Genomic DNA, 11,654 nt, shown 5'->3' on the forward strand with positions numbered 1-11,654 from the left:
GTAAATTTTTTATCTTTATTGAATTTATTATCACATAATATTTACCATTTTAATATTAATTTATATTGAAATTTTTAACATAATATAAAAAAAAAATTTATATTGAAATTTCTAACATAATATAAAAATTAGTACTATATATCTAATAACTTTCCACTGGCAACATAAGGCTTTTAAGACACAGCCGAGTATTAAATTTGAATTTTAAGAAAATAAATAGAGAAGATAATAGGATTCGTATAATCTCTTTAAAAAAATTAAACAGTATTGAAACTAGGTGCGTTCACATTGCTTAAAATCCTTAAATATTTCGCGCTTGGAACGAAAAAAATATACTCGAGCGTTAAAGATAAAGAAAGCAAAAATTATAAGTGCACTGAAAGAAAAGATTGATTGATGCAACAATTTAGACAGTAAAATATGGCATAGCCTTTTTATATAAAATTTTAGTTTAGTGTTAGCCTATCCGTAATGTCAGTTTGTGATTTCGATAGGCTAACGCAATTAAAAATTTACTGCTACAATCAAAAATTGGTTGCTGCAGCCATATAAAAATGCTATGACATATTTTACTGTCTAAATTGTTGCAGCAACCAATCTTTTTTTTCAGTGTGTAATAACAAGCAATGCGACGCTGTTTACCTTTAAATAATTTGTTGCTAAATCATTATATATTTTTTGTATTTATTAAACACATTGTATTTTTCCTATATTCAATCATACACATATAAATTAGTAAAATGTTTTATTACAATTACGCGAAAAATTATTATATGTCAACTAATGATATGTATAATGTCAATATGAGCCAACACAAGGTATTAATATGTGATATAAACTTTATTAAGCAATGTACGTTGCAGTATACGTTTCGACCCTCATTTCAGATCCTCTTCAGTACATAAATTAATGACACAAAAACAATTAGTTGCTACTGTTACTAGTAAGGTCGCATTATGATGACTGTATCTAATCTTAATGGAAAATTGACAGATTTGATGTATCATTGAATCGGAAAAAACATAGGATTACCAATCTACTCCGTTATTGAATTATCCATCGAGCGTTTTAACTATTAACTATTAACTTTAACTATTAACATCGTTTTCATACTCATTAAAATTTTAATTCAATAACGTAGTAGGTTGGTAATCCCACGTTTTTTCCAATTCAACGTTACATCAAATCAATTTGATGTACATACAACTTTCCATTAAAATGGACACAGTCGTCATAATTTTATTAGTAACAATTTTATTAGTAACTAATTGTTTTTGCGCTATTAATTTATGTACTAAAGAAGATCTAAAACAAGACTTGAAACATATACCGTAATTGCTTAATGAAATTTCATTATATCACATACTAATACATCTTGTGTTGGCTCATATTGATATTATACATCATTGGTGTTATATATCATTAGTTTTAATCTCTTGAGCCTATTATTATTACTTTAGTATTATAGGTATATCATATTTTCTATAATTTTATTTAAAATTTAAGAAGGTAAAGTGCTAGAAAATAAAATATACATTCTAGAAGATTGTGCCGATATTGTTGCAATATTAAGTGCACAGTTTATTTTTATTAAATTTATTACATTGATACACAATATCATTCTAATATTGAAAATATTTTAATCGCAACTTTTTAAGCATTATAAAAAATAAAATAATAATTCGTTATAATAAAATTACCAGTTACCATAAAAATCATTATTATTAATAGTTCATATACGAAATATAGACATTTTAACATGTTGAAGTCGCAATACGATGTCGGTTGTTGTTTTAACATCATTTAAGTTGCCAACTGTTACAAATCGAAATCGTCGCAATAGATTTACGATTATTGTCGCCATAAATAAAAATGCATATTTTTGACCTGAATATAGGTAATATAAAAAGAAAAAAGCATTAATCTCATTAGTAGTAATTTTGTGAAAAATGAAATAACGGCCGGTATTCATAATCAATTCTTATTTCAAGACTGTCTTAAGTAATGTCTTTTTTAAGATGTAATATCTGTGATCTAATATCTGTGATTGGTTTCTCTGTAATTGGGTATTATTTTAAGAGTGTATGTACTTAAGACGATCTTAATTATATAAAAATCAACTGTGAATACTGATAAGTAGATAAATCTAATTTTAGAAAGTATTGTATCATGAGAGAAAATGAAGACCGTGAATTTGAAAAAAAATTAAAATGCATTGTGATAGATTAATTTCCAATCAAAACAGAATTTTCTAAAATTTTCAATTTATACCATTTTCAAAATAAATGGCTTATATGAAAATATTTACCTATGCAATCCCTAAGGCCCATACCAAACGGAATATACGTATAACGATGACGGGTTGATGAAAATCGTTCGGGGATAAATTCCAATGGCTTATACCAATACATAGGGTTACGATGAATAGCAAATATTGGAATCATAACGTAACATCCCTCCGGCAAAGTACACGATTCTAAAATTGGTAAAACTCTTTTTCACTTTTTAACTTGATAAAATATTACATAAACTCATCAATTTACATGCATAGATTCAATAACCAGTGCTATAAAATACCAAGTTTTATATCTCCTGTAAGTTGCCGCGAAATGAGAGGCACAACAGGAAATAATCTTAAAGTCTCTTGAAACACCATATAAAGATATCGCATACTAAGGAGTCGTTGAACATCAATTTTATCATTATTAAATGTAACTAATATTTCCTGTCGCAGTTTTTCCTAAGAAACAAAATGTAAAAACAATAACCAATGAATATCTAAAAAATATAATAAATTAAATAATATTTTTAATCCTTAGTGCACACATTAGTTTTAGGCACTCTTAATATATACGTTTGGTCATTCGTTGTCTTGGCTTAATTTTCATCATTTTTACAAGTATATATAAATTATTAAACAATTTTTACATATATTTATGACTTTGACATCTTTAGAAAGTATTTGTGCAGTTATATATTCCTAACACACATGTAGATAAATTGTTTTAACTAAGTATATTAACAAAATCAGAAAAATGTACTGTTTGATATAAAAATATAAAAATCTGAAACAAAAATGTTTAAAAGAAAAGTATGGTTCAATATCTTAAAATTAACATTCCAAACTACAAGAAAAAAATTGGTTCAAATATCGGCTGTCCAAAAAGTTTAATTATTGAATAATCTGAAAATGATATTTTTTTAATATATTATATATGAATAGCTATAAATTGAAGATTGCATTTACATTTTAAAACCATGGATTTTATTGCTATTGTGTTAAAAAAAATTTATAATTTATTAGGAAAATGTTCTCTATAACATTACAGACAATATAATATATAATATAATATTACTAACACATTTAGAACAAAGATTCAAAATCGCGTTTATTAAGGGCTAATATGTTATTTTAGGGGGAAATTCTTTTTTTTAATATTTTGCGAAATATTCTCGCAATACAACCAAGAATTAATTGAAGTTTAAAAAAAATTTTTTTTACAGAAAATGTACACTCTGTACACACTTGAGTCATTTGTGAACCCAGAGGTGAACTTTGGAGTTATGCCAATTAAAGTATACGCACGAAAGACCGGTAATAGTCATAAAACTTGTTCTCTAGATGCCAAACTTTTTTAAGCAAAAACATCGATATTTGGTCATATTTGGTCTTAGTATTCCAAAAAAAAAAAAAAAAAAAAGAAATGGGCAGGACACGAACGAAATGATCCAGATGTGTGTACTAAGGATTAAAATAAATTCAAACAATAAGTTAAATAAGTGATTATTAAACAGTTAGAAGTTATATTCTTCCAGAATATAAAAAGAACAAAAAATTTTTTATCATCTTATGTTATTTTTTACAGTTCACTGGAATTATATTTCTGTATATATAATGTACTTATTGTATGTTGTAATAATTTTACTAACTTGTACATCTGTATGTATTGCCAGCATAAGCATAGTAAAGGATGTTGCTTCCGTAATAGTATTCTGAATCTGCAAAACATAAATTAATTATAATTCAAATATATTTGTGTGATTTTAAATCTTTATACAATAAATGAAATTACAGCAGCAAAAAAATTTCTAATGTCATCTAAGAAATTTTCGTCGCTCACATCGTAGGATTTGTTCGAAGCATTAACTCGAATTTGCTCTACACGATCGTAATAATTGTAAAAAATAGGCTTTAATTCTTGGATAATTGTCATGTTGTAATTGTTATATTGTAAAGCAGTATAATTTCCTGGCTTTCGTGGTGATATCTATATTAAATAATATAGCCATGTAGATACAAATAATGTAGATACAAATGACAGTATTATTATATTAATAACAATAAAACAATTTTATTATAAAAACTATTGTAGATTATATTTCTACGTGAAATACTTTTATTATAAAAACATTACATCGTATAGAAATATCAGCAATAAGATGTTTCATGTTAAGTTCATGAATTTGCAACATATACTTCAATAGATATCTTATAGCTGGACTACTGTGGTTTTATTTGAAGTAATATTGTGATAAAATTTAAAATAAAACATATTTGTTATATATAAATGACAGTATTTTTTTTTAAATATATTTTTCCTTTGTAATTTCTCGACTCGTTTTGTAATTTCCCATACAGCATCGAAAGTTTTCAGAAATATCTGAAAAATATTTCAACTGAAAAGTGAAATATTTCATAAAAATTGTGAAATATATCTGCAACATTTCTGAGATAGCTCTGAAATAGCAAAATTCTTGCACATGGAACCTTATTGAAAAGATGATGAAATATTATAGAGAGAGAATCTGCAATCTTTTTGAAATATTATCAAAAAAGTTTCAACTATTTCTAGTACAAAAATGATAAATGTATACTTAATTGATATTTAAATAATATTTATTATTTAATAAATAAATTTTAAGTACTTCAGGAATGATATTTAAATATATATTTAATTGATATTTAAACAATATTTAAATTTATTATGTCGATAATAAATTTAAATATTGTTTAAGTATCAATTAAATATATATTTAAATATCATTCCTGAAGTACTTAAAATTTATTTTGTAATCTATTTACAGACTACGCAACTAGCGCAACGCATCAAAATTTTTTTCGGTTTTAAAACACAATCAAATTTTTGTATTCTTTTTAAATAAAAATATATCACAAAAAGAGAGATGTAGCTAGTGAAAAAAATATGCGATCATAATAATTTATTTGCTGGCCATAAATTGGCTTAATATGCATAGATGCATTGTCATAATGCAAGAGCCATTCCATGTTCTACAAACTGAGAATGTTACAAAGATCTGAATAAATATTAGAATTCATATACAATTATTAATAAGAACATTTTGAAGGCATTCCAGCTCAGCAATTAAATATGTACTGGCACTTAGCGAATTCATGAATTTTAATTCGAGAACATCATATGTGAATACGTATTAAATAGTTCTTAAAAACATTTAAAGTTTACATTGTAGATAAAATCTAACAGAGTCTTTTGAGCAATACACATTTGTTTTCTATTTTTAGTGAAAGAAAAAATCCAATTTAAGCATAACCATGGCTTTATTACTTTGCTATAAGCATCTTTGAACAACCTGCAACAATTATAGATTATCGAATAGAATATTGAATATCAATGATAAAGATGCAATTAAATTTACATACTCTTTCTGCTTATGTAATATGTCACGTTCATCTTTATGTGCTATTCCTTGAATACCCACCGTTGTTACTAGGAATTAAGATTTATTATTTTCACACATTTAATCATGATAACGTAGATCATAATAATAATAAATGTTTAAATGTTCAAAGTAATTTATTATAAATCAAATTATAGATAAAAGTGTTCTTCAAATGTATTATTTTTATTAATTCTCACCTAAGAATATATTAAATACATATTGTGCTATATACGGTCTAAGATCAAACATTGGACCATCGACATTCTTTTCTAGAATATCCGTACAAAAATTGCTGTCAAAAAATGTTATATATTCGGATAAATACTTGATATTCATAAGAGGATGTATTATTTTTCGTCGAAGCTTGTGAGATACACCTATTAATAACACACAATATTGAACATAAAAAAGATATATTATCCATATCAAATCAATATTAATTAAATCAATGTTAATATCAATTCATATTAAAGTATTATTTATTATTACAAGAATTAAATAGAAAATACAATAGAATACAACAGAAAATAATAAATAAGAAAAATGAATATTTATCATATTAAAGGAAAATGAATATTTATCATATTAAACAAAGAAAATGAATATTTATCATATTTAAATACAATAGACCTGAAGCTCTGATAATTCCATCACCAAGTATTGCTTCCCATGTTTGGGTCACTGAACTTTTGTAGTTGCCATTTACATTCGTGAGCACAAGCTGCATATTTAAATCAATGAATTTTTTGATATTAACTATTATCTTTTTACAAACTTACCTTATAATCTTCGGGTTTTGTAAGTACTATGAATATATCTGTCCCTACGATAACACGTGTAAGATTTCCGTACTTTTTAATAACTGCATCTATACAATCGATCAATTCTGCAAAGTTGTATAATTATATATAATATTATTTGCAAAATATTTTTGTAAAAATAATTTCAAAAACTTAATCAATAGTTGTAATGGTGAACTTATATAAATTATAAATAATTAACAATATAAATAATATTGCAATTATTTGTATTAAATATATTGAACAGTGTATTTGATACAAGTATTTTGATTCAATATGAAGTTTAACTTAAATAGATGTTTATTGGGAGTACAAATAAATTTCCACCGTTTGCAAAAGACGGCGCCACTAGTAAACTATAGTTAAAATTGTTTGATGTAAAACGACATATCGTAAGATTGGACATCCGGCAACACCATAACCTTGAAATATTAGCGATTTTGTAGCATCATATATTTTTTTTGTACGAAAATGTCGAGTTTTGAGCCGAATAAGCGTCATTTACGGGAACTTTTAATTTATTTTTTTAATTTGAAGAAATCTGCAGCTCATAGATTGCTTGTAGAAGCATATGGTGATGCTGCCTTAAGTGAGAGAAGTTGTCGTGGTTTCAAAAGTTTAAGCACGGTGAATTTGACGTCGAAGACAAAGAACGTAGCAGAAGGCCGAAAGTGTACGAAGACGCGGAATTGGATGAAGATTCGTGCCACACGCAAAAAGAACTTGCACTTACATTAGGAGTGACTCAACAAACAATTTCATATCGTTTGAAATCATTGGGAATGATTCAAAAGCAAGGGAATTGAGTTCCATATGAACTGAAGCCGGGAAACGTTGAACGCCGATTTTTCACATGTGAAATGCTGCTTGCCAGACATAAACGAAAGTTTTGCATCGTATAGTCACTGTGATGAAAAATGGATCCACTACGATAACCCAAAGAAGAGGGACCTGGCCATGCTTCAACATCGACAGCCAAGTCGAATATTCATGAAAAAAAACTTATGTTGTATATTTGGTGCGATCAGCTTGGTGTCGTGTATTATGAGTTGCTCAAACCGAGAACGAGACCATTACTGGCTCTCTACCGAACACAATTGATGAGATTGAGTCGAGCACTCAAGGAAAAACGCGCCCATTACTCCAGGTATGACAAATTATTCTCCTGCATGATAATGCTCGACCACATGTTGCGGTGCCGGTCAAAACCTACTTAGAAACACTCAAATGGGAAGTTCTATCCCACCCGCCGTATTCTTTAGCATTGCTCTTTCCGACTACCACTTGTTCCGATCGATGACATATGGCCTATCTGAGCAGCACTTCACATCATATGAAGATACCAAAAATTGTATCGAGGATAGCCTTAAAAGATGAAGCATTCTTCCGACGCGGTATCCACATGCTATCAGAAAGATGGGAAAAAGTAGTGGCTAGCCATTATGGCGATGGCCATTACTTTAAATAAAACATTAGGTACCGTTCTTTCACAATAAATGCTTAATTTTTGATTAAAAATAGCGAAAACTTATTTGTACTCTCAATATAATTTGAAATTATGATTAAAGGCATATTTATTCACCTTTATAATTGCAAGCAATTTGTAAAGAATCAACAAGGGATGAAAATATTGATGCACCAGGTAACGAAATAATAAATTCTAAATTTTTTTTTAATTTGTAGAATTTATTCTTATTAACTTCAAAAATAAATGTCATAAACAAAATTATTACAACTGCTGTTAAAAATATATCTGTAAAAAGTTAGATAAGTTTATTTTTAATTAATTATGCACCTTTGCATAAATATATTGATTTAATAAGGGATAAATTAGCACTTTGCATTCATTTGTTCCTTTATAATTTTTTGCAATCGATGATAAAAAAGATGATAAAAAATTTCATATTTAAAATATAATGTAATAAGTTTTACATGTATCTACTAATATAAATATAATTGTACTTTTGAAGCTTCCACGGGTACTTTCTGTATAAAAATTATATGTTTCGCATCGTTATCTCCGTATTCATTCTTGAAATGTTAACATTTCATAAACTGCAACGTTCACGAAACAACGTTGATATTTCATGAATATAAACACAGAAATACAATAACTCGCAAACACATAGCTTCTTTATAAAAATATAGTTATTAGATAATCATGCAGAGCGATAAAAAGTCTTTTACATTAAAAAGCAATGGTCTTCGGGAAAAGTCGGAAAATAATAATGATTTGCTGAAATTATATTACGCATTATTTAAATTATTTAGAAGTTTCTTATTTAATAAAAATAATCTTAATAATAATAAACAATAAATAATGAAAAGAAATTTCAAGCCAGATTTTATGTATTTCTTAGAACATACGTTTGGACCTTATTATTAGATAGTGTAAAGAAATTAAACACAAATTCGACAAAATTAATAAAACGATACAAATTATACAATTTATAGTTACGCAAAAAGTTGATATTTTTTCATATCTATCTTTCGCAATAATGCAATGATTTTCGTTCTGATAATATTATCAGTTATATTCTTCCATTATAACAGTCGCAATAATATAAAAATATAATAATAAAAATATTGAACATGATAAGTCATTAAATAAATACAATACAAGCAATTTGACTGAACTGATTTCAATTTTTATCTCTGATCGCATTTGCTTCTTGCGAATTAAATTGACTCATTGTTTCAATTATTGATTATATTCTGATTTAACAATCGCAGTTGAGAATGTGTTGGTACAGTTTTATTTAATGACGCAATATTGTTCAATATTTTTATTATGGACTTATTGCGACTGTTATAATAGAAGAATATAATGAATAATATTACTACTAACGAAAACCACTGCATTGTTATGAAAGATAGATATGAAGAAATACTACTGTTAGCGCGTTCTTCCACATCTTTATTACGATCTACGAATAGACCTATAATGTAAAACCGACTTGACGTTTTACTACGTATGCTTACGTCATCTATCTGTACTATTCTCTTCTTGTTCCTTCGAGCATCCTTTTGTAATGGCTACATGAACCCTTAATAAAGAGTGCATCAAGAATATTCCTGCCTTGTAGCATTATTAATCGGTTTCACTTTCCTCTCCCGTTTCAATAACTACCAGCTTCTTACGTAATTATAAATTATATAATTTATATTTAACTGTTTTATTAATTTTGTCGAATTTGCATTTAATTTTTATTGAGGATGACCTAATAATAAGGTCAAAACGTATGTTCTAAGAATCTGAAATACATAAAAATCTGGCTTGTTTGGCCTTTTCTTATTATTTATTGTTTTCTTATTTATCTAAGTAACAATTAAATATAAAATTTTTTCATCAAATGTTGATCTAAAATATAGTAGAAATTAAAAATAACGGTCGAATCTTTATTGCTTAAATAATTTAATTTTGAATTATTATGTACTATACCATATATGTATTTGCATATTAGACTGTCAAAAAAAAAAAAATTTTTTTTTAATTAGCCACTTAGCTGAAAAGTTTTCATTTCATGTCAAAAGAAATCATGTCTTCTAAATTTTTATTTAAAAATATTAGGATTTGGAGGTAGTGAACGATTTTTAAATCAAAGTTCGATTTTCCTTAATATGTACATGTTTGATTTAATGCAAAAATAGCTTAATCCAGATTTCAAATATAATACTGTATGTTTTTTGATCACTGAACGCGATGCAATAATTTACTTAGCTCTTCGATATACACTTTAAGAAATGTAGCCCTATTAATGTGAAAAAAATGATCAAGTTTCAAATTTAAGTCGATTTTAGCAAGGTTTCAACAATTCAAATGGGTTGTTATTCTCTTTCAATTGTCTGTTCATTCAGAATAAAATCCAGTTAGAATTTTTCCGGAACTTCCTACCAAGCCTTTAAAAATTTCATTTAATGTGTTTATTGTACTGGATTATTAATATGTTTTTAAGGATAGAGAAAACTTTATACAAGTATATCGCTTTCTAAAGTATATCGCTTTATGGTCTTGACATCCTCAAATGAAATATGCCTCAATTTGACAAAAAATTCTATATTAGAAAATAAAATGATTACAATAACAAAAATTTGATTTAATACATTCACTCCTTCTATTTCGGACAGTGTTCAATGTCAGTGTTCAATGTGTGTGTGAACACGATGGGAAAATCTGACTGATTTTATCTTACTAATTGAAATAAGCATTGAAATTGCTCTTCATTATTAGTTATTTGCCTATTAAAATTTTCAGTGAGAGAAATTGTACGTTCTGATATGTCATTTGTGATTTTTAATATTAATGTCTTTTGTAAAGCATTCTTATAGTTCGAGTCTTCATTCCTTCGTGAAGGATTTTTATCAAAAAACTTCATTAATATTTGATTCATAAGGATAAAATTTCATATTTTCGATGTCACGAAATTTTCAACTTTTTGACATTTTTCTTAATATATTAACTAAAAAATTATTATCTTCATCAATACTTGGATTTTTTAAATAGGTAAGGTCATCATTCTTTTATTGTTGAAATTAAAACGAAAATCAAAAAATTGAGCTATCAACAATTCAGTAAGGTACCAGTGTGTGATCAGAAAATATCCGAAAAGAAACCTCAGAAAGAGAAGAATTGATTTTTTTCATATTCGACAAAGTCCTTTAATAAATTCAAATCATTGAATGGAGCGAATGTTGAAATTTTATAGGTAAATATGCCTCCAACCAACATTTGTGTATGTAAACATTTTAAATATATCTTTACAATAAACACATTAAATATGCGGATATTCATAAAAAAATCATATAATATATTTCATTATTATAATACAAAAAATATTCTATTACTTGTATTAATCCAGTTAAATGAAACTTTTAAAGACTTTGTAGGAGGTTCCGGAAAAATTCCAACTGGATCTTGTTCTGGGTGAACAGATCTACAATTGGAGGGGAGTAACAGCCCATTTGAACAATTGGAACCTTGCTAAAATCGACTTTGAACTCAAAACTTGGTCATTTTTTTCATATTAATAGGACTATATTTTTTAAGGCGTATATCATAGAGCTAAATAAACTATTACATCATGTTCAGCGATCAAAAAACATATAGTATCATATAATATCATATTTGAAATTCGGATTAAGCTATTTTTAATT

General features: G+C 26.6%; 1 protein-coding gene across 1 annotated transcript; it reads right to left on the minus strand.

Annotated features, from left to right (window-relative positions):
- Positions 1–1,551: 1,551 nt before the first annotated feature.
- On the minus strand, positions 1,552–8,218 carry LOC108686965 (cytochrome P450 4C1-like). The gene is made up of 11 exons (XM_018192499.1): positions 8,083–8,218; positions 6,480–6,586; positions 6,331–6,421; positions 5,898–6,077; positions 5,681–5,747; positions 5,484–5,610; positions 4,074–4,268; positions 3,931–3,999; positions 2,578–2,740; positions 2,309–2,476; positions 1,552–1,887 (listed from the first exon to the last, which is right to left on the minus strand). Exons 1-11 carry the CDS (start codon positions 8,216–8,218, stop codon positions 1,733–1,735), a joined length of 1,458 nt encoding a protein of 485 aa, XP_018047988.1. The 3' UTR covers positions 1,552–1,732.
- Positions 8,219–11,654: the final 3,436 nt, after the last annotated feature.

Source organism: Atta colombica, unplaced genomic scaffold (genome assembly GCF_001594045.1).
Source record: "Atta colombica isolate Treedump-2 unplaced genomic scaffold, Acol1.0 scaffold198, whole genome shotgun sequence".
Classification (NCBI taxonomy): domain Eukaryota; kingdom Metazoa; phylum Arthropoda; class Insecta; order Hymenoptera; family Formicidae; genus Atta; species Atta colombica.

Bases quoted from the DNA above. Each gene is read 5' to 3' on its own strand.
- LOC108686965 (XM_018192499.1), bottom strand. From the start codon at position 8,218: ATGACATTTATTTTTGAAGTTAATAAGAATAAATTCTACAAATTAAAA. The intron at 6,422-6,479 runs GTAAGTTTGTAA...TTAAATATGCAG, and splicing joins CAAAACCCGAAGATTATAAG to CTTGTGCTCACGAATGTAAA. The intron at 2,477-2,577 runs GTATTTTATAGC...TACCAATTTTAG, and splicing joins TACAGGAGATATAAAACTTG to AATCGTGTACTTTGCCGGAG.